The sequence below is a fragment of the Streptopelia decaocto genome (genome assembly GCF_964273445.1).
Source record: "Streptopelia decaocto genome assembly, chromosome: 6".
Lineage (NCBI taxonomy): Eukaryota > Metazoa > Chordata > Aves > Columbiformes > Columbidae > Streptopelia > Streptopelia decaocto.
This window is the reverse complement of record NC_138660.1, coordinates 44,152,218-44,175,736: the sequence shown is the minus strand read 5'-3', so window position 1 is coordinate 44,175,736 and position 23,519 is coordinate 44,152,218. Positions and strand designations below refer to the sequence as shown.

The 23,519-nt window shown below is 37.3% G+C and overlaps 1 protein-coding gene across 4 annotated transcripts in view; it reads left to right on the top strand.

The window, feature by feature from the left end:
- The window catches only part of OSBPL6 (oxysterol binding protein like 6), a 96,565-nt gene that overhangs the window by 62,592 nt on the left and 10,454 nt on the right, over positions 1–23,519 (top strand). For 3 of the 4 annotated variants that reach the window (XR_014184425.1, XM_082056399.1, XM_082056398.1), the window contains 11 exons: positions 2,358–2,411; positions 3,125–3,238; positions 3,358–3,522; positions 4,049–4,181; positions 4,608–4,711; positions 14,300–14,465; positions 15,432–15,562; positions 18,132–18,239; positions 20,528–20,665; positions 21,989–22,076; positions 22,278–22,531. Coding sequence is in view for 3 of the 4 variants with exons in the window: in XM_082056399.1 (XP_081912525.1) it covers positions 2,358–2,411; positions 3,125–3,238; positions 3,358–3,522; positions 4,049–4,181; positions 4,608–4,711; positions 14,300–14,465; positions 15,432–15,562; positions 18,132–18,239; positions 20,528–20,665; positions 21,989–22,076; positions 22,278–22,531 (1,455 nt within the window). In the remaining variant the exon portion in view is untranslated. Of the gene's footprint in view, positions 1–2,357; positions 2,412–3,124; positions 3,239–3,357; positions 3,523–4,048; positions 4,182–4,607; positions 4,712–9,985; positions 10,061–14,299; positions 14,466–15,431; positions 15,563–18,131; positions 18,240–20,527; positions 20,666–21,988; positions 22,077–22,277; positions 22,532–23,519 lie in introns of all 4 variants that reach the window. The other variant, XM_082056400.1, reaches the window with a different exon arrangement.

Below are 23,519 nucleotides of genomic sequence, written 5' to 3'. Positions count from 1 at the left end.
TATAAGATTGCCTTGTGTTTACATTAAAAGTACACAGGATTTCATGATAGCAGAGGAGAGCTGAGGGGCTTTTGCCTGCCACCCTTTTTTGTGCATGCCTATCTACCTTAGATTTTTTTGTTTTGTTTTACCTAAATAGAATTTGTAGTTTCAGCAGCCAAATACATGTACACTACTTGAATTTTGTCTAGGGGGATTAAAGGATTTCAAACTGAGATACCTGAAACAGTGAAAGAACAGAAAAGGAGAGCGTATTTAAAAACTAAAACAAAAAAACAACAAGCCTAAACAAGCACACCAAAAACACTTCCAAACAAACAAATCCCAGCAAACCACTTGCCCCCCCCAACAAACAAACAAAACCAAACCGATATCAACAACAAAACACAAAAATATCAATTAATCAGATGTATAGGAATATACTGATGATCTGTTTTTCATGCTGATCTTAAAGCAATTATCTATAAATACTTTTTAATGTGATTAGGAGCTTCACAATTCAGCATCACCCCCTACTCTGCCTTACATTTCATCTAAGGATCTGTCCTGAACTTCTGTTTTGAAACTGTGGCTTTGTTAATAGGTTTCTTTTTTTTTTTTTTTCAACTGCTGCCTTGATATTTTGACATTTCCATGAAAATACTTTACTTTGTGCTGAGAACCCAGGGAGGAATTCCAGAGACAGTAGTTGTAGCACGTGCTGTGTTAGTGTTGTGCTGACGAAGCCATAGCATCCTCTGTCTATTGGATGTTCCATGTCATTCTGAGAGTTCTGAATGTGCTTTATTAGCATACCAGGTATAATGTGTACAACTTGGAGAGCAGCGTATCATTTTCTAAAGTGCAGTACGCTTTGGAATTAAATATGAGGAAAGGTTGTTTTCTTTTGTGTGTGTGACTCAGAAGCAGAGTGGCATGAAATGACCATGATGTTCTTGTGAAGCCCAGTAATGACCATACTTAGTTGGAAAACAAACAAACAAAAAACAAAACCAAACTGAACTAAAACCCCTCCTCTTGTTTTGACATCTTATTTAAGAAGTTATATGTCCAGGAAAGCACTGTTTTCTTGCCGTGCTTGAGATATCGGTACCATCTGTTGTGCAACTGTCAAAATTTCCAGAACCGTCTTCAGGAGATATTTTCTGCCATCTAACTACTGACCCTGCTCATAGTGTCAATTTAACAGGTTCATATCATGAAAACGTCCTTCCCTTCCATGTCATACAGTGAGTCAAGGACAATATTTTGCTGTGTTCTAAATTTTTAACATATATCAGTGCTTCAGGTTAGACTCTAAAAATATGAATTAGTTAATATTAATTAGCTTGTTTTGAAAGTGAGTGGTGGTAAACACAAGTTAGTGAACCTCATTGCAGGTCTGGTTTCCTGCTGGGCTGTATCTTTACGCCGTGTGCCAAAGTCTGTGCCAACTTGTCTGCAGTGCAGCTGGAGTGGTCTGGGACACACAACCTGGGGCAACTTTAGTTGCAGGAGAAGCACATTGTGAGTAGGGGATTCTGGTCTCTGCTGTAAGAGCCACTCAGCAAAATAAAGGTGTAAGCAATGGCACAGAGAGACATCATCAAGTTAGACTAGCCCTGGTAATGGTGTTAATGAAGACATAGTGGCTCACACCATATCAGTGGCTATCACCCAAAATGTAAGCCCTCCCATGACCTGGGTTTGTTGTGATGAATGCTGTAATATTTGCACTTGTACGAATACCCATACTGGCTAGATTACAGCTAGAAAAGGTATAACCAGCATGAATTACAATCTTGTCCCTACCTCACTGAACAGAAGTCGGCCATAAGGCACGAAGGTTGGCATGGTAGAGCAGTGTCTCACAGCCTGCATTTTTTTTCCCAGCTGGAAATCAAGGAGACCACAAGAACATGCATATGTGGGTCTTCCATTTGGCATGTAGATCTTGCACTAGGAAAAACCATTCCATTTCTGTATAGGGAAGGTATGTTGTTAACTTGACATGTGACCAGCTTCTGTGGGAAGAAAAACAGGAAGAAAATGAAGAAACAGACTTAACTCTTTTGACCTATAGTGTCTTTCTTATAGAGTTTATGGAATTGGCTGTAAAACTAAAAAATTACCCTTCATTATCGAGGTTTGTTAAGTTAAACATAATACATAATGTTGAAAAAAGAGAATCTAGCTTTTCTTGCCTATAACATAATTGTCAAAAAACAAGCAAGAAAATTATCCAGTACTGTATTTATCTGCTCTTTCCAACCCACAAACATTCCTTAATTGCTACAGAGTAATCCTTTTTCAGAATTATTGTGCAAAGTTTAAGTTGCATCTGCTCCTTAATAAAAAGGGTTTTTTTTTTCTTTCAGAGATTTTTTGTCCTGGATAATGGAATGTTAAAATATTCCAAGGCACCAATTGATGTAAGTAAAGTTGAAGACCATTTAAAAATTTGTATGAGAATTCAGCCTGCCATGGTGATTAAATCTCATACTCACTCTAGGCCTATTTATGACAGCACACACATGACAGTTGTTGATGGATTGAAAGAGAGATCTGTAAATGGAAAGCATGTAGGGTTTTGGTTGATTTCTGTGCTCCAGAATTCTACATTTTCTTACTTCTATGAAAATAAAAACTACATTACTTAAATAGGTTTATTTAATGAAGGTGCTTGAGAGATTAGCCTGACCATGTATTTTTCAATTTTTATGTCAGTCAGAGCTGATTATTCTGAGATATGTGGATAGGACAGAGAAGTGATTACAGTGTACGCAAGAGATACAAAGGGTAACATCAAATTAGCTAGGTCTGATATCAATAACTATGAAGAGGTAGCAGCAGGGAGCTGAGTACTGTCTAATTTTCTCTGCTTCTCACCTGTAGCTATGTACTGGTGTGAACCAACACACTAACTTTGGAGTTGACTCTGCACTGAGCACTTCTTGTGAGATATTTTTCTCTGTCTATAAATACAGCAAAGGGTTAGTCTAACTACAGGTTTTATTTTTTAATATGGCTTTATATTAAAATGTTCATAAAACGGGAAATCATTTGAGCACCAGATATTTTTCTGTTAAATATAGTGAAAAAGTGCATGATACTACCAATTTCTTACTCTGCTTTTTGATTTTAGATACAGAAAGGCAAAGTCCATGGGAGCATTGATGTTGGTTTATCAGTTATGTCTATAAAAAAGAAGGCTCGTAGAATAGACCTTGACACAGAAGAGCACATCTATCATCTCAAGGTAAAAAGTGGTGCAAATACTTACTCTCTTTTCACCCACAGTGGAAATAAACCAAACCATAAAAGATGTGCAGAAAAGTAATATTTTGAATGCTTTCTTGATAGTGAATATATTTCCAGGTGAAGTCCCAGGATTCATTTGATGCATGGGTTTCCAAATTACGCCACCACCGGTTGTATCGTCAGAATGAGATTGTGAGATCTCCAAGAGATGCGAGCTTTCATATATTCCCTTCAGCCTCTACTACAGAGTCTTCACCAGCTGCTAATGCATCAGAGGGAAAGGTACGTAGTGTGCTTTCATTGAAAACTCATGTCTGCTGCATTTGCTCTTGGGCAGTTTCAGTGGGCTCTGCTTGTAATGCCAATAGAGAGGAGTTTCCACTGTGGGAACCAAAGGCCAGCTAAAAGCTGTGTCTGTGTGCAGCTAAAAGACTGTTGAATTTAGCCTTACTGCAGTCTTAATTAATGGTCTGCTGCAGAGATAAAGAATTCACCATCCCCAGAACAGTTTGCACTTGCCTTTGACATCAGGGATAAATCTGTCTCTTTACTGTTTGATAATGTACTTCCTCTTAAACAACAGCTTTTCTAACTGGTGGTTAGCAAACTGTTTGCCTGTGAGGTTCTTGGTTTGGTTCTCCAACATGCTGCTCAGAAAAATCTGCGTCTTAGGGAAATACGTAGTCAAATCACAGATGTCACTGAAATCACAATGCGTATTTTATATTTCTTATTCTGAAGTAATATGGTAATTACATTGACTGAGCAACATAGGAACAGTAAATTTAAGAATTTTATTATGCCTTAGGTGCAACAAAATAGCTTCCTGTGGCAGTCTCCTATACCTTGTAGTAACAGCCTTCCTGCCACCTGCACTACGGGTCAGAGTAAAGTAGCAGCCTGGCTGCAGGACTCAGAAGAGATGGACAGATGTGCAGAAGGTCAGTCTTTACCTTTTATTGCCTTGTTCTTTCAGCAAAATGTCTTGTTGATTTAAAATAAGAAACATTCCGTTTAACAGTGGTTAAGTTGCATCTTTACATGCACATGAAGTAGTTCTTCAGCTAATTAAATGCTTGTGGTGGGAACTTCCCTCTCTGCATGTTTTGGGATGTTGCTTTAAAAAATTGTCTTAATGATTATCATTGTTAAAATATGATCAGTTTTTGAGGTCTGGACTTGTTGCTGACTCCTATAGAAATAACAAGTGTTCAACATCCCTAAAAATAAAGCTTATACTTATATGCTTTACTACTAGACATTTGGATGTTTAACTTTTATAATGCAATAAAGTGCTGATGATGGACATCATGAAAAAAGAAGTCTGAACTGAAGCACCTAATGTATTTTTGGTTTATATCTGTTAGATCTTGCCCATTGTCAGTCAAACCTTGTGGAACTCAGTAAACTTCTTCAAAATTTAGAAATACTACAGAGAACTCAGTCAGCACCAAATTTCACAGACATGCAGGTAAATATACTTGAACATAAATCATCACACTGAAACATTTGTTCTTTGCGTTAAGGGAAACATAGAGATGTTGTCTGTTAACTCAGTTTTTTTCTGAAATCATAGTAAATCTTGCATTAAAGATTTATCTTAATGTGTAATAATGCTTCATGTGAAAACAAATAATTAAGATCTATTAATCTAATTATTTGAGTTCAATAGGATAAATCAAATTATTAAGTCATTTACAAAGCAAACTGAGAATTGTTACAATAGAAATATATGTATATGTCGCATTGTATTTAAGGAGTTTTTGTTCTGCTGATACCATTTTAAGTTTTTAAGGACTGGAGACCAAAAGACCCTCAAAGATGACATTGCATACTCTAGAAAAGAGAGCATAGTACAAAGGTCCCAAGGGTTGGACTGTTTCCCAGTTCAGGGTGAGTTTTGCTCTTGACCATAAGAAAGTGACAGCATATTCTAAATCCTAAGTACTCTCTTCCTTTTTCACTCAGTCCCCTTGAGTACAGAAATCTCCCAGTGATGCTGGTGCACTGGGAGGTCTAGTTCCAGTGAGGTAATGAGACTTACATTGATTTCAGGAAGAGGCGAAATACATATTTCTCTGAGTAGTACTAGAACAGAAATCCATTAGGATTTCAAGATATGATCCTTAGTATTGTGCAGTCATGAAGGAAGTATACCTTTAGTTTTGCTAAACGAGCTAAATATACCATGTGTTTATAGAAGTGTATGGATACCTTCAGCTAGTCAGTGCTGTAGTTGCAGGCCCTGGCAGTGTCATTCTTCTCTTTACTTTCTAATTTGTAGATGTCTAATGCTGCAGTTCTCTACTAACTTGCTGTACTGTCTGTGTTGCTTGTGTCAACTTAATAGTACTTTGTCGCTTTTAACTATTTGTGCAATGTAGGCTAACTGTGTAGATATTTCAAAGAAAGACAAGCGGGTCACGAGACGATGGAGAACAAAAAGTGTCAGCAAAGATGCAAAAATTCAACTTCAGGTACTGAATGCACAATGTTTTACTTTTCACTGTACTTTAAAATTAACTTTTAAGCATGAAATGATATATTAGCGGAGAACAGGAAGTCAGTGTAATGTCTCCTGTTTTCCTGATGAAGTAAATTAAATCTCAGTTTGTTGTTTAAAACCAAGAGAAGTTAGTGAGAAAAGTATTGATTTTACTTTCATTCATATGAAAACATTGCCATCTAGGGAAAGGATTGGAATCTGAATGCTAATCAATTAAGGTGCAAAAAAGGCAATGCACATACAGCACGTGGGGGTACTGATGTTCTATCTCAAACCTACCAAGAATGGCAGTGACATCAAGCTAAAAGCAGAAAACATGAATGAAATACTAAACACACAAGTTGTCTTTGTCAAGACCTATACTAAGAATGTTACCAATGAGAAGTATTTTCATAGACCTTCTCTAATGGAAAAGGCTAGTATGGGAACAAACTGAATAAAACAAATAATAAATTACATGAAGAAAGAATTTACGCCATCCTGCCTTAGAGCTGAAAATAAGCTCAGAAATAAGCATAATATGCTCATATTACTGCTAGATCCAGGGTGTCTAACAGTGTTTTGTCAGAAGTAGTTGTGTGCTTTGAGTCCTAATCCAAAACCTAATCTTTTTATAATTGAGCATCTGGTAATGGACACAATATTCAACTAACTTCAGGAACTAACAATCACCACTCTGCTGTCTGCTACAGAATAAATAAATGTCAGCAACTTTTGATCTATTTAAATGCCTTGAAATTAATGCAAATTTTGAAAACTTTTAATATGTCTCCTAGAGCCACAATAAGGAGTTTTCTGTGACTCATTTAAGATTAATAATCTTAAAGAAAGAACAAATGGTAGTTGGATCAGCTTTCTCACTGCAGCCATTGAGATTTTTCTATCTGTTATATTAGATAAATCACAGTAGGTTCAAAAATGAAGCATCTGTTAGGATTAAAAAAGAATTTTGGTGATTCATGTCATGTCCTTCTACCTGCATTTGAAGGATCACTGTGTTTCCCTGCTGCTGAACGGCATAGGCAAATAAAAGTATCAGGAAAATGAATGCAAGTAGTTGGTGCTTATGAAGAGGAAGAATCAACACTGCATCTTTTTCTTTTATGCCACAATAGTGTCAGAGAAATTCCTTACCACAAAAACAATGAAAAAATGATAAAAGTCAATGCATGAGGATCTAGGGTGGGTTATGTGGAAGCACAAGCTGTTCTTGTGTTGCCTGCACTTGGCCAAATTGACATTCGTCTCGGCTTCCATCGTTTTGGCACCTGACTCCCAAGCCGCTTTTTGTGGCTTGGCAGGAGTTGTGCCTCAGCTCCTGAAATTCTCAAATACAGTCAGTTTGCAGATTCCCCTGAGAGCATTTGTGTGCATAGCACTGCTCTGCATGGGCCTCTCACTTCTGGGTCAATGATGAACTCTGCCTAACCTGGGTCAGCATTAACTCCTGGCAAGCTTAATGGTGGAAATTTAAAGCTTATTTTGTTAGAGCAAAGCATTAAGTTATTGATGACTGATTTATAAAATAATTAGTTGTGAAAGAGAAACTTTTCCTGCTCCATTATCTTGCTTAGTTTGATGGGCCCAACACATTGTTTATTCTTCCAAGGGCTGCCTTGCCCCATGAATGGTCTAAAGCTGTGGTCTATGGAAGATGATCTCACTCTGACTCATTGTGTTATTCTTAATTTACTCATGTTGCCATTCTGCTAAAACATGGTTTTCCTCCCTTGCCTATGTGCTTTTTAATCTTACAGTCCCATTTTGTTCTTCTGTTAGCTGTTCCTTATAGCTTCATTGGGCTCTGTATGGGTCATGTTTTCAAGACCGCTCTAACTCTCTATGAACTCTTTATCATGGCATCCGCTACTGACTACTAATACTAACATACTAAATTTAAGCTAGTTGCACTATTAATTCCATTTGAAGTACTTGCACCTATTATTTTAGAATGAGGAGTTGTTACCTACCATCAAAAGACCCTCTTGTAGTATGATGTTGAGAGCCGTGCTTCCAGGGAGCATAAAAACTAGGGAACTCTCTCTCTCTCTAGGTGTCTTATTCATGAGTAATGGGGAACAAGGGAGTAATTTTTGCTAGGTCAGCATCTGCTATGTAAGATGCAAGGAGAGAATTCTTCCCTCCAGCTTTTGTATTTTACTTGTTAACAGTTTTTTATTTACAAGATAGCTTTTGTTCTGCAATATGAACGCTAGGTGCATATTGTGTTTACAACAGACTTTTTTTTTTTAAGAAAAGATGCTTGCTTTGTTTCTTAGAACTATATATTTACTAGCTAGGTGTACCAGTTCTGTATGCAGTTGACTTTGCTAACACAGCTAATGCCAGTGAATAGAGTGGGATTTATTCCCTGTAGTAAAATTGAGCGTAGCATGTGTGTGTACATTTGCAAGTTTCGGGTTTTAGTATGTTAAATTGTTTAGACTTAACAGCTTAATTGACAGGCCTTTATCCAAGAGTAATATATGGACTGTTTCTCTGAAGAAAGATTGCTTTTATGAAGGAGGTTTACTTTGTTTTTAAAAAGCCTATTTAAAGTCTTACCAAAACTGTTTGCAACAATAGGTTAGTTAACCTGTATTCATTAATTTTATAAATGATGCTTTTGTACAAAACTTGAGTTGTGGTGGATTTTTTGTTTTGTTTATGTGTGGTTTTTGATTGTTTGTTTGTTTTTTCCCTTTGGGTAGAAGACCAATTTGTCATTCTCATGACAATCTAAAGGTCTTCAAAAGAAGAAAAAAATTACTGAAAAGCAATAAAATGACCTAACATTGATTTTATTTCCCTCGAAAGCTCATAGTTGTGAAGTTTCAAGACTGTTGTTTGTTTGTTTTATTTTAATAGAGAACTATATAGTATGGAGCAACCTGAAGAGTCATCTTGCCCTACTAAGGCTTTCAGCTCAGAAAGGAAACCAAACCCAAAGACTGGCTTATTACCTTTTCCCTTAAATAAGTATTTATTTATATTGTAACTCAGATTGTGACCTCTCTCTATTGTGTTGAAGGGAGTGTATGGTTCTGCAAAGCTTATTGTTCCCATTTTAATAATGTATACCTGCATTCAAAATCTTGCAGGCAGATATATATATTTGTGAATGTCTCTCCCTCTGTATATATAGATAGTGTTCTACAGCATGGTGTCCGTGTATCCAGTCTACACCATTCTTACTTTTATGGACTCCATGGCGCTTTCAGAAGAAGTAAAAATGTATATAGATTTAAAAATACTGAAGTGGCTATAGCAATAGGTGAAACTATTAGGGAAGAGAAATGTAAAGGGTTTGAAAATTATTTTCTAAAAACAGAAAGGTGGCTTTTCTAGTCTTCTAAAATCTTAAGATTCAAAATAATGACATTTTGATTAGGCATTAAAGAGAAGGACTTTAATAATAGGTGTGGAGTTCCTCTGCATTAGACAATTACTTGCTTGACTTTAATGTACCATGATGAATTTTCATAAAAGTAAAATAAAGGTGAAATTAAGCAGGATAAGCCCAGAAGTTAGGCATGCAGAAAAGGAAGCTGTAACACCTAGCTTTCATTTGTGCTGCTTTATCTTAGTTTTTGCATTGGTTTGGAAGCCAAGAGTTCAGTAACATATGGGAGAAGTAGTTGGAACTCAAAAAAGTGGTGTGTAGAGAAAATGAACAAATAATGTCAAGAATGGACGCAGAAATGCTAGAGCTGTGCACAGGAGTGTCTACATAAGCAAGCTCACTATAACATACACACTGAAAAGTTTTCCCATGGAGATGCATGCATCTTCAGTGACCACAGTTCATGCACTTCCACTAATGCAAAGTGATCTCTTTCAGAATTCATCTTCTAGATGGTCAAGTGACTCCCAGAAAGAGTTTGGGTTTTGTGTTTTCTGCCATGCCATAGCATCCTTTTTGTTTTCTTATTCCATAATTGTCTTATGATTCTGAATGGCAATGTTAACAGAATTTTGGGGGGTTTTGGTAGTCTTAGTGAGTGCACTACAGTCCAGCTCACCTGGAGTGAAGTATATAGCTTTTTTGTGTCTCTGGCATACACAACTGAAAACATATGATATGTCCTCAGAATGTGTAGGCCATAAGAGTTAACAGAATTGAAATCCACTTAAAGACTCTCCCTCTCCCTTTTCTGATCACCTTTCATCTTCCTGTGTCCCATCACACCCCTTCCCTTCTCTTTTTCTACTTCCTTCTTTTCTTGCATTCACTGTCAGGAAGGGCCGGCACCGAAGGGCCAGTTCAGCACAACACGACGCCGGCAGAGACTGGCAGCTGCAGTGGCTACAACAGTGAGTGGATTTAAAAATCAAGGGATAGCTCTAAAGACGGGAAGCTTTGTAACTTGAATGTGTAATAAGCTCATGAAAATGTTTCTTGCACTTTTTGGAGGTGTCCACTTTCAGCTGAGTTTCTTGGAAGTGGTCAGGCTTGACACAAATGAAATCCATACATGTGGATCTGAGCTTGTTTATATTGTACACATCCCTCCTCCTTTATGCAAGTGCAAGCGATGGTTAGACTCAGGCCCTGCACTTTTTGAACGTGTCTTTGACATACTATTCTATATACTATACAAAATGGAGAGAAATGATCAAATTCTGTTAAGAGGTTCTCATGATAGTCTCTAGCAAGACAGCAGATCCAAGGAGACTTGTTGCAACCAACCATGGAATTATAAAATTTCCTGATTTTTTTTTTCAATTTTTTTTGAAGTAGTATAAGGTTAGCCTTTTAATTTGAGACACTTTCTGTTTACATTCCACAATCTCAAAAAGTCATATTACTACTTCTAGTGTCTGTATTTAGTTTTGCAAATTTTTTAAGTCTTTGACACTAAATCTGGAGCTATGGAATCAACACAGGGGCTGGGAATTGGAAGAGTGAATTGCTGTTTGTGAAATCAAATTAGCATCAAAAGGATATCTTAGGCTGCTGCTTTATCAGGAAAGGACTTATTATGAATGCACAATATAGGCATTAGTATTAATCCATCAACTGATTAGTACAACAGCTAGATAGGGAAGACTCATGCAGCTTACCTAGCCCAAGCAGCGAATGTCTTCTCTGGGCTAAAGTATTCTAGGCTCTGCTGCTCCAGCCCATAGCTAAAATCCCCTCCATCAGACATAGCTTCTGCTTAAGCCTGAATACCTTGAGCTCCTGCTGCTATCTGAACCACAAAACTCAGTTACTGTCAGCCCTACTAAAAAGTATGAGAGAAATCAATGTTTTTCCAGGTCCCAAATTAACTCACCTAAATTTAATCTGCTGTAATCATTTGATGCTGAATTCTGTGTTCAATAATTGATTGACATTCCGACCTCATTGATCTGCCTGCCTAGCAAAGAAATCAACCTGCTTCTCAGTCTAGGTATCTGAGCAGTGTCGGTGAGAGGTTCTGACCAGCAGGTTCCGCGGTAGTTACACAGTGTTGGCCTGAGTTCTACCAAGGAGTGCTTCAGTGGAGCAAAATCTGCTGCACTTTGACAGCAAAGCAGTAGGAGTCCAGGTAATCACTGAGTTGTTACCTGCAGCTGAACTGAGGACCTGTTGAGAGAGGTCTTGGAGGAGCTGGAAAAAGCACAGGAGGAAAGAAAACAAGAGACACCAAAATGTCTCTGCAGCTGTTGCTGTGGTTGTGGCAATGGCTCAGTCTTTCTGGTTGGTGTGGTGTGGCAAAGTGCTTGTCTCTTCTGAATGGTGAAGCTGTGTGTATAGACTGAGGGATGTGAAATTATAATACATCACGTAGATGCTTCACAGAAAGAGGAGGTTTTCCTTACAACCCACTCTACCAGGAACAGTCTGTTCCTGTTACATGAACACTTACCTGAAAAAGGTGATGGATGAGTGGGTATTATGCCTCTGCTGTAAAGCAGAGTCAGGACAAAGTACATCTGATGTCCTGTGTAGAAGAGTGTGTGTATGGGGGAAACCAGTGTGATGCATGCAAAAAGAAGCTAAATATTAAAAATAAAGAAACAACAGCAACAAAACCCCTTCAAAACAACAACAAGCCACAAAGAAGGGTAATAAAGTCAGAATCAAATAACCTTGGCAACAGAGAAAAAGCACAGCAGTAAAGGAAAAATGGGGGAGTGAAGTACATTGGCAGGGTTTCTTGGACTGTTGTTTATTCAACAGGATGAAGGGGTATGTTCAATGTGGATTTTTTTTCATCTGTTGTGGAAAGTATCTTGGAAACTTTTCTACAAGATGCATATGAGGGGAGTTAATGTGAGTCAACAATTCAGTATTTTTGGTTCTTGTATTTAAAGCAGTTGGCAAAACAGCTACTTGTCTCTGTCATGTGAATATATATTTCCTACAAGCAGCGTGACAGTATTGGTAGAACATGTAAATGCTGTTTCTAGGACATGCTTTAAAAAGTTGTTTTTCATATAAAACTCATTGTAGAAACATTGTTTTTCAGCCTGGCCAGCTGAGATATGAGGCAGAAATGATGGATCGAAAGTAGGTCTCTTCAGTGAGGTTTGTCACAAAATGACTGAAGAGCCCCTGCCACGGGTAGGCAGGTTGCCTGCAGCTCTGCTGGTCTCTATGGGGCTGGGGCCACCTGTCCCATCACCACAGGCATTGGGGAGCTGTGGGGGCTCTCCCTCGAGGTCCTGCATTAGAGCTGGAATCACCTTTTTTTCCCTTGCCTTCTGGATGGGCTGGAGGGTTGGGTACGTGCTCCCCGCACACACAGCTGTCGTGGAGCCACCTGAAGCAATGGAACCTTTGTGGTGCTCCCTGTCAGAAGCTTCTGGGGTATATGCTCTCTGATTTAAAAAGTGAAAATGTTTTGCGAAGGAAACTTGAAATTAACCTACATTCAGTCACATGAGTCAATTAACCTAGTCTTTTCGGGCTGTTGAGAGAGGCAGTCTGGTACTTGTGAAGAAGATAAAGGGATAAACATCCAGTACGAACAAAAGGAATTTATTCTACATCTCTTGCTAATGAAGTCTTCCTGATATGAGGCTAAAATGAGGCAACTAAAAAAACCCTCCTTTATTGATATAGCTATAAATCAAAACACATGAGAGAAGACAATAAAGTTTAAACTGAATAGGTGCCATAGAGCTCTTATTTTATGTGCTATATGTATCTGGAAATTGAGGAAGAACAGGATGGAAAATGGTATTTTGCAGAATGTGCTCATGAGTGGAATGAGATGTGATGAATAGATCCAACGTGATTTTGAAGGTTTCATTGCAGTCAGAAACATAAAACATATATTGATGAAAACTTTTACAGGAAGGGATTGATAAAACTGTTCCCTGATCTAATAAAATATCAATGTACCAATTTCAAATACTACCAGTAGTGTAGAACTTATCTGTTGGTAAGAATTCTTAGTAATATGACTTTTAATGTTGTCTGCTGCTCTTAACCATGCCCTGGAAGACACATTTTATATTTTGGCCCCATTTTTCATATTTGAATGGTTACATTGGGCTGCAGTGTAGAAATTCTAGATTTATACATTTGATCAATACAATGAAATAAGTTAGATTTAATGTGTTTGATGTGTTTAACAGTGCTTAATATTTAAATAACAAGATGTGGTTCTGCATAGCATTCCTTTGGATTTAAATTTGAAAATTGGGTTCTTGGCCTGATTTTTTACAAATGTGTGTAAATGGTAAAATTAAAATAAAATACAACATATGCTTACACGCACACATCACATATACAACAGGGGTAGCCATACACTGCATATGTAGCATATATGTTCAGTATACATGATACAGGTGTATATAACTTACAAAGATTTGCATGTATATTTTTATTACTATACCTGAAAATGTAGAAGGAGAAAGAGAAGTGGAAAAGATAATAAACTGAATTGTTTGTTCCATTTTACTACAATGTATCACTTTGCATTTATGGATCATGTACTTCAAAGGAAAATCAGGTGGAGTTTAGATTTTGTTGTTGGTGGTGGTTGGTTTAGTTAGAAAGACTGTAGAAAGACAATATGCTTTTTTCCTCTTCATAGTTGCCAGGACAGTGAGTTCCAACTCATGATTTACAAGTAGTTTCAAAACACTTCTATGATATATTTGATAATATTATATTGTATTTCTAGATCTGTGGAGTAGCTTGCATACTTCAAACGTTGGTATTGTAACAACAGAGTCATACAACATGTATTTTCAAATGTCCAAATACAAAGCGGCATGTGTCATGGTTCAGTTTTCCAGTCATCTTTTAAGCATTAGGAAGTGGTCCATTTTTGTAAGTCTTAGAATTGAAATGCTCCATTGTCAGCTTCTAGCTACATATTTAGGCCTTCTTTTGTCTGTTTCTGTGGAAAAAAAAAAAGAAAGAAAAAAAGAAAATCAAGCCTCTTCTGCTTCAGTTGTGCTGAGATTTAGGAGAGTAAAAACTTAAGTGTTCACTCGTACCATGTTTGTGAACTAAGTCTTCTGATTTCAGATGAAAGTTGTATTTTGCTTCAACAGAATCAAAGGGTCGGTTGCACTTTATACATATTTCTTGGCTGTTTCTTGGTGTAGGTCCCTTTCAGTGCTACAATGTCACCCGTTCGACTGCATTCATCCAACCCCAACCTTTGTGCAGACATCGAGTTTCAGACTCCCCCAAGCCACGTAACGGACCCTCTGGAGTGCTCTACAGAGTACATGAAGCTTCAAGAAGAATTCTGCCTGATGGCACAAAAAGGTAACTGGAAATTTCAAGCCTTTTCTTTATTGTGCTTCTCTGTTGTGTTTACTTATTGTCTTCACTTAGCTGTGGCCAGAGCATTCAACTGCATTAGATAATCTTGGGGAAGAATTTTTAGCTGGTCAGGTGACTTAGATAAAGATGATGTGTTATCTATCTTAGATGATTTTCCCTGGATGTCATGAATAAAGAGATAGGTAAATCCTGTCTGATAAGAGAGTTTTTTGTAAGTCTTCACAACTGCTTTCTGGATCTTGTAAATATGTGACTGAATTTGTAAACTTTTTTTTTTCCTTCAATAAAATGCTTTATTCTTCCGCAAAGATGAATCAGAATGTCACCACTACATACAATGTTGTAAAATTCATTTTTAGGCAATGTCTTCTACATCAGTGGGAACAACAGAAGAGCTTATTTCTAGAATGTAGTTTAGAAATGCCATTTTATTGCCAATAAATTAACGGTCCTACAGACTGAAAGATACTATTTTTAAAAGGGTTTATTATAAGTTTGCTATTTGTTAGGTAACATAGCAAAAACAGGAGACTGATGTCTTAAAAAAATGTCAAAAAACTGTTTAAAACCCAAGTAATCCTCTTTACTGGTGCAATATTAAGTCTTAGGAGACCTGATTTTTTTGTTACTCTGAAAAGAAAAATTTTAAAATGAAATAAAATAACACACATTGGATACAGGTTTTTCAAGTACGCACCTTTCCATATGTTCGGCACCAAGAATATGCTCAGATGACATATGTGTGAACACATGGTATGCACATTACAATCTCAAGCTGTGTTTGTACTTAATTTCCATGGATTACTTGCAGTTCAGATCCTTGTTTCAAATTTCCGTAATTGTGGGGTGGAAATCTCACTGTCTGTATTGCTGAAATATTGTGATAGATGTCAATGTGCAGTTCTGTTGCTGAGAAAACATGTGTTTTCTTTTTTTTCTTTTGCTTAGTGCATTCTCTTTTGAAGTCTGCCTTTAACAGCATAGCTATAGAGAAGGAGAAGCTTAAGCAGATTGTTTCAGAGCAGGATCTTGTAGGCCACAATGCTCAAATAGCACACCTCAGACAGTCCCTCTCTCAGGTATGTTCTTGATTTGATTTCAAGCACATCTAGCCTGCCAGATGCACTATTTATTTTGTATTTTGGCTATTTCCAGAGGTAGAAGGAGCCAAGAAAAAGCCAAGTTCTTGACCAGAACTATGACGTGTGTTCTGTTATGACACAGGTTTAAGCTCGGTGCATGTGGAGGTGAAGGATATAATTAATTTCTGTAAGCATGTGTCTGTTTTGGTTTTCCAAAATAAAGAAAAAGGACCAAATGTTTTTTTTTATATAAATCCTAGATACCTATCCTGGAGCTGTTTCCAGTACAGCCAAGGAGATATTATTGTTTTCCTAATTAAGTTTTAAATTTTGACCGTATATTTTCATATTGTTTTATATATCCATGTTTCTAACTGTAAAATGAATCATGGGTTACAGAATAATAATGGGTAAATTGGATTTTCAGATACACACCTGTAATTCTCTAGCGTCTCCCACTTAAGCCAAAGGAAAAATTGACATTTGCTTTAGTGGGAAGAAGATATAAAACAACAGTAAGTCCTCAGGTTGCAAAATAAATCAAATTTTTTAATTAATTGTCAAGGAAACTTAAAAGCTTTTACTCTGAGGAAGTGTAGGGTACTGCATCTGCAAGAAATGTGAGCAGAAGTTTAAAAGCAAACAGAACTCCACCCAAATGTGTATATATTTTCATACACTGTTATTCTTATTAAATTGGAGGTATTTGCTATGAGATTAAACCGATGCACAAGGTTTCTATAGATACAGATGCATATCATGTTACACAGATGGATTACTGTGTGTTGTAGTGAAGAAAGATTAAGGACAAGAGACAAGGCTAACCATTTTTAGTTATTCATGCAAATTTAACTAAGACCTTTGGAGACTTATTAACAACTTGTATGAAACTTGGGTTCAAACTGGAACACAAGAGGTTCCACTTAAATTTGAGAAGAAACTTCTTCTCAGTGAAGGTGACAGAACACTGGAACAGGCTGCCCAGGGGGGTTGTGGAGTCTCCTACTCTGTGGAGACGTTCAAATCCTGCCTGGACACATTCCTGTGTAACCTCATCTAAGTGTTCCTGTTCTGGCAGGGCGATTGGACTAGATGATCTTTTGAGGTCTCTTCCAATCCCTGACATTCTGTGATTCTGTGAAACAGGTGATCCTATTGTCTTCTTGTTCCTGGCCTCCAGTGTCAGTCTAAAAGTCACTGTCACACATTCATTCATAGTCTCAATGGGGAATAAGTGGAAATCTGACCTTAGTCACTTGGCTGGGTTTGACCAATCTTCTGACCAGGTTTGAGCTGTTTAAGGAGCTGTTGACAGGCTGCTGTTAGTCATCAGCTTTGCTTCCTGGTAGATGATAACTGTGAACATGTCCAGACCATTTCAGAACAAAGCAAAATAGAGTAACTTAAACTGTTTAGTGACAATGTCTGCTCACGTATTTTACTTTGGTCCTACTTCGTTTCAGTACATTCATACAATCTATTTCTGAGTCTACACTAGGGTGAGGCAGAAGAAGATTCTTACTCCATTAACAGTAATTTTCTACTAAAACAGTATCTCTGTTGTTCTTTTATATAATCCTCAGTGCTGGGGATGTTTGTACTATGGTTAAGTCAGTTCATGTAACATACTTTTTCTGGATTTCAGAATCTTGCATTTGACTGTTTCTAGATAACAGACAATATGTATATATGCACCCAATTTTATAATTGAGGTTGGGCTTTAAAAAAGGAGAAAAGTCAGCAGACACCAGAGAGCAGTTGAATTTTATTGGCATTTGTGACACCCTAAAGCAGGGGTGTCAAATTAATTTTCACCAGGGGCTACGTTAGCCTCCTGGTTGCTTTTAAAGGGCCAAATGTAATTTTAGGACTGTATAAATGCAGTATATAAATTTAGAGTAGCAAGTAGTATATAAATTAATATTCGGCCCTTTGAAGGCAATTGCAAGGCTGATGTGGCCCCTGGTGAAAATGAGTTTGACACCCCTGCTCTAGTGGGTCAGTGGTTTGAAATGGGTACACACAAGCAAATACATCAGATGGAACTGGACGGGCAAACACCCAATGATACCAGCAAGTATGTTGTTTTTGCTGGAAAGAAAGTATTATCCGTTTGCAGGCTCTAAGTGCTGATAGTCTTGGTTCAGAAAGGGCTGTGTAGTTGTAAACCAAGAATTGCCTCTTTGGGCATTTTGCAGGTAGTTCCCATTTGTTATTCTGCAGTCTCTTTCTTTTTTGCTGCATTCACTCCCCATTTCCATAATGTACATAACCCATCAGTATACCTGCCAAAGAGCTACCTGAAGAATTAAAGCAGACTGCCACTGTTATATTGTGGGAGAATATCTGTCCCTCCTGCCTCCTGAAAACCACTGAAGGCAAACCAACCAGAAGATTAAATTACGTTAGAGAGCATTTCATAGTAGGTACCTCTCTAAAAATGGAAGAAAGGAGGTTCTGTGATTTCTTGGGAAATTGCTGGCAAGAAGCTGTTTTGTTTTGTTTTGTTTTTCTGTTTTATGCTTCCTTTTTAATTTTAAATGAAATGTGCAATTTTTATTTTAAGGCTCTCAACCAGAATGCTGAACTAAGGAGTCGCTTGAACAGAATACATTCAGAATCTGTTATTTGTGATCAGGTTGTCAGTGTAAATATTATCCCTAGTCCTGATGAGGTAAGACTTTGTCCTTTAATGGATTTAGAGTACAATCAAACCTTGCTAATTCTCACTAATAGCTGAAATACACCTGACAAATTGCAGAATTTTTCAGATTGGCAAGTGTTTATTTATAGAAAAAGTGAGATTATATTTCACTTACATAAAACTTCTGTCTCATGAAAAAACTCAGTTTGGTCTCTGTAGAGAAACAGGGAAGGAATCCAGGTTTGGAATATTAGTTGTTTGCTGTGGGAATTACTAAGGTTTTACTGTATTTGAATGTAGCACAGAAGCTAAGCAACTCTGCATCTTAGTTTCTTGTCAAATCAACAGAACAATTTAGTATTTAATGGCCTGAAGTTGCAAGTGCTAAAGGGTCTGATGTTTAGTATCTTGAGTGGCACTGCTGAAAACTAAACGTTCAGTCTATGAACGAAGCACTATACTAATATCTTGTTTGCTGCATCTAGTCTTGTTTTGCTTTCATCAGTCAACAGATTACCAAACATTTGTATTAATAACAAATCAGGTTCCTTCATGAAAAGGACAAATCTGAATTTGCGAGCTGTAATAGGTTACAATTAATGTGGTCACTTTGACAAACATTCTGCTTGCATTTTACCAAAAATATCTTTCATTTGTCATTTCCACTATTATTTTTCTATCCTTATGCCATTTCAATTAAAATACTTTTGTCTCCTAATTATTTCTTCCAACAAGAAAGAAAATTTAACGTATGTTTCTAATTATTTTGTTTATTTGCTTTTTGAAAACATCCAAACAATTTTTCCAAGAGTGAGGCATGTTGGAGACTGGCAATAGGAAACAGAGGTGAAGCGGTGCCACAGCACAGCAATCTACAGTGGAGTTCTGAGCAATTACCATTCCTTCTATTTTGTATTTTTTGTTGATTAGCTGTGTCTTTTTCATATGTAAATCATTATTTTGGTACAAGTGTTTCCGACTGAAGGAGTTTTTCAAAGAGGTTCCCAGATCTCTCATTTACTTCTTTTTGTGATTGCTTTATATATATAATCTTGCAGTGTGCAAATAGTGCCTGTGTGAGCATCTTTTTCAGGTAGGGGCATGTGTATTTTTCCAAGTCCCACTAGTTTAACAAAACCTGAAAATTTTAACTGAAATGAGCTTCTGTTTCCATTATAATTCATCAAACATCATAAACCATCTACAAGCTTATAAGGCCTAGTGAAAAAGGAATGAGGGAGTGTTTTTTGACCTCTTGGCTTGTTTAAGTTGGTTTTTTTTTTGTTAGTGCATTTTGAGGCAACTATATAGAATAATTCTACAGGATTAAGATCTCAACAAAACCATTTGCAGGACTTTGGTAGTAAGATTAATGGGGATGGAGTTGCAATCCAAAGAGTTAACTGTGTTTACAAGGGCTTCATTAGTTTCATCTGTATTATCTCCCAGAAGCTACATGCTGTATAAAGAAAGGGATTAAGTTAGAAACTTGTTTCCCTCCACACAAGGTGGAATGGTACAGGGAGAGAAACATCATTTCACCCCCTGCCCTTCTTAAAGCGATAGCTTGTAGGGTAACACATTGAAACCTGGTGTCCTTCCCATCAATAGCAGGAAGAGGAAGATATGTTCCACTATTTAAATTAGCTAGCCCACCTAATGGTATACACAATTTTGAACCCTTGCCTTTGCTGTTAAATTCTCTTTATAATAAAACATAGAGAGTTCATTACCTTTAGTAATATTGAATCAGTGTTAATGGCATAATTCAAATGAGATTTGGAGTACAAACATGGGATAAAAGCACAAAAATCTATATTATAGCCACCCTCCTAAATATTCAAGTATTTGTTACTAAACTGGTTCTCAAGTGCATTTATTTTTAAAGTAACTTATAACTCCCTGACCTTATAAAGCTTTATATTTTAGTTTTGGTTGTATCAAAGTTACGTCCCAGTGATGTAATTTTTTATGACCAGGTGACCTTTCATCTGAGTTTCATGGTTGAACTTGTCTGACACAGTCCAGCTATTGTCCACAAAATAATTACTCCGGATACAGAACTAGATTTGTGATTATTCATGCTGCTAAAACTTAGCAGTTGATGCTGAGCAGGCCTCAAATGAAGAGATGTATCTCAGTGCTCAAAATGCAGTTTGTTTTGTAATTGTCAGTACACACAAAGCCTTAATAAAATGCTGCCTTTACTATCTGTGCTTATAGTTGACATAGAAAAATTATTCAGGTGATTTACCCCTTCTATGCATACTTCTTTTCTATTAGAAATAATACTTTAATTATTTGTGCTTTATTTCCAGACAGGTGAGCAAATTCATGTCAGTTTGCCACTGGCTCAGCAAGTTTCTAACGAGAGCAGGCTCTCGATGTCTGAGTCCATTTCAGAGTTCTTTGATGCACAGGAGGTGCTTCTCTCTGCCAGCTCCTCAGAAAACGAGGTAGGCTCTGACAGCATGCTGCAGCTTTGCTATCCAACAGATTTCCATATTGCTACCGTTACTGTATGAATTTTTTTTTGTAATGCTACCTAGAACAAAAGGTATCAGAATGTGTAAGGTGTAGGTAAATGAACCTGAGACTCCCTTGTGATGGAATGCAGAAGTTCCCTGAAGTGGAAAAATGAGTTGAAAATAGTTTGTATCAGTAGCTGTTGGTTCAGTACATGTCCTTGCTAGAATGACATAGGCAGGAGAAATTATGTCTATCTATGCAGTCAACTAAAGTATTATTTTTTAAAAAATTCTTCTAATATACATATAAAATTATTCTCTGTAATCAGAGAAATAGACATCATAATGAAAAATTTCCTCACTCTAGTCAAAGTTGAAGCAGGCAGATACAGTTTAGGCTCCTGGATCATGTTCCTTTCCTGAATAAATTCTTCAATTAAAAAAAATTATTTTTAACTTACCTTTTAATAAAGCTACAGTAGTGCTCTGTTCTGCCCCAACTCTTCTGTAAGAAGAAATAAGAGCATGCCACCATATTTTCTCTTTGACAAGGATTGCTCATGTGCCACGAGTTGGCACAACCGTGGCTATAGTTGTTCATCTAAAGAATGCAATGGTTCCTTATCGTATTGCTTCTGGCAGGTGTAAAGTACGTGTTATGTCAATAGTCTGGATTGTTTATATCAGCGTGGAAAATGGGTGTGTGTGCATGGTATAAACAAAATGGAAACTTTACAAAATCACTCCTAAATGGTATAGGCCTTATAATAAATATTCTGTCATAAGTTCTGTAAAATATTTTGAGAACAATATTTCTGGCAAAAAAAAAGAGTTAAATAAAAATCTCAAAAATAGTCTTAACACTGATGTAGTTCGTGTTTTGTGAAATGATAGGTCAATGTTTATATGATTTTTTTTGCTGAAACACAGGCTGCATTTTATTGCTTGTTTTTTTCTTTATAAAGAACACAAATCTGTCTATCTCTTCTCACCTCCTATCCCCAGCGCATTATGTTGTCAATTTTTTGTTCGTCTCTGATCTCATTTGAAGTCACCTTTTTGCAAATTTTATGTCTGTATTTGTCTTCATAACAAGGAAATGAGAAACATGGTGAGAGCATAGCATTTTTTTTACACTTCTTGTGCATTGGCGATATGGGCTGATTGAAACATCCAGTTGATTTAGTTAAAAGCTCTAATTGGGTAGAGATGTTTTCTTTGAATATTTGTGTTTCAATTAATTATCTTTGTCTAATTTGTTAGTATATTTTATATGTATTTGACTTAATTAGTATTTTATTTATGTTTTAGGCTTCTGATGATGAATCTTATATCAGTGATGTGAGTGATAACATATCCGAAGACAATACCAGTGTTGCAGACAACATTTCTCGGCAAAGTATACTACTATGTTTTAAATTTTGGGAAATTATGTTGGTTATGTTCATGTACCAGATTTACTGCATGTCTGTACAAGACCAACTCAGCTGAAATCAGTGAAGTTGTGCTTGTTTGTTCTGGCTGTGATTTGGTTCAATGGATAAATCTGTTTTTCTTAATCTGGTGCTTTCTTATTATGATAGTTGTATTTCTTTTCCAGTTCTTAATGGTGAGCTAACAGGAGGTGCATTCAGGAATGGACGGAGAACTTGTCTCCCAGCTCCCAGCCCTGACACAAGTAACATCAATCTGTGGAATATTTTGAGAAATAACATTGGCAAAGATCTTTCCAAAGTATCCATGCCAGTTGAGCTAAATGAACCTCTGAATACCTTGCAACATCTTTGTGAAGAGCTGGAATACAGTGAACTTCTGGACAAGGCTGCTGAAACAGATGATCCTTATGAACGCATGGTAATAAATGTAGTGTGGCACTTCTTATGTCTGTATTATAAAGAAACCTGTTTCAGTGGAGGTCTGTGCAGGGTCCTCTTGCTCTCCCTGTCCACAGACAACAGGGCACCCTGCTGGGTGAGATGAATGCTGTGAACAATTGCAGGTGGTAGGTTGGATCTGAACAAGGCTTCAAACCAAGTCCTGCAATTGTGACTCATTGATGTGAAGACTGATCTCAGTCTCTAGGAGTGTCTATGTAGGCATTGACAGTTTCTAACCCTGCAGCAGCCTTTCCTGGCTTTCAGTGATCAAATCCAGCAACCTCCAAGAGCTAATCAAATCTGTGGCTGGCTTATGATCAATGTTGGTGTCAATAAGATGTCATCCTAGGCAATTTCTAATAGAGAAGTTCCAAAACACCAAGCCAACGTTTGCCTGGGAAGCCTGACTTGAGATCCCCTGTGAGTGTGTCTTGTTTTTTTAACTGACAGCATATGTTCATCTGTCAGGGTGTTTTGATCTGCCATGTCTCCTGTTCCTTGGGGAAAGGCTGCTAGGGGAAAGCTGGCAGTATTCTTGCTGAGCATATCTGATGTTCCCTGCTGTGGGTTGACAGCATTGTGGATACCTGGGAGAAGAGAGGTTCCCTGTGGCTTTCATAGCCAGATGCTCAGATCCATGGACTGCCACATTCACGTGGCCTGAAGGAGACCAATTGCTGCTAAACACTGGTATTTTTTCCTTGCAACTGAAGAAGTTGGCCCTGTCTTATGATAGGGGGTTGAATTATTAATCATCGCATGCTGTTTTCCTACAAGATTCCTTATGTCCCTCAAAAATGGGAGATCCTGTAGGATTCGGCAGATTCATACTGAGTAAAGCAGGATGTTTCCCTGTAGGACTCTGCCTCCTTTGTTGAAGAGCTTGGGAGGTGAGTAATGAAGGAGTCAGGAGAGCTCAGGAAGGAAAAGCCATAGTGCAACCAAAAGCTTCCTTGGAAATGTGG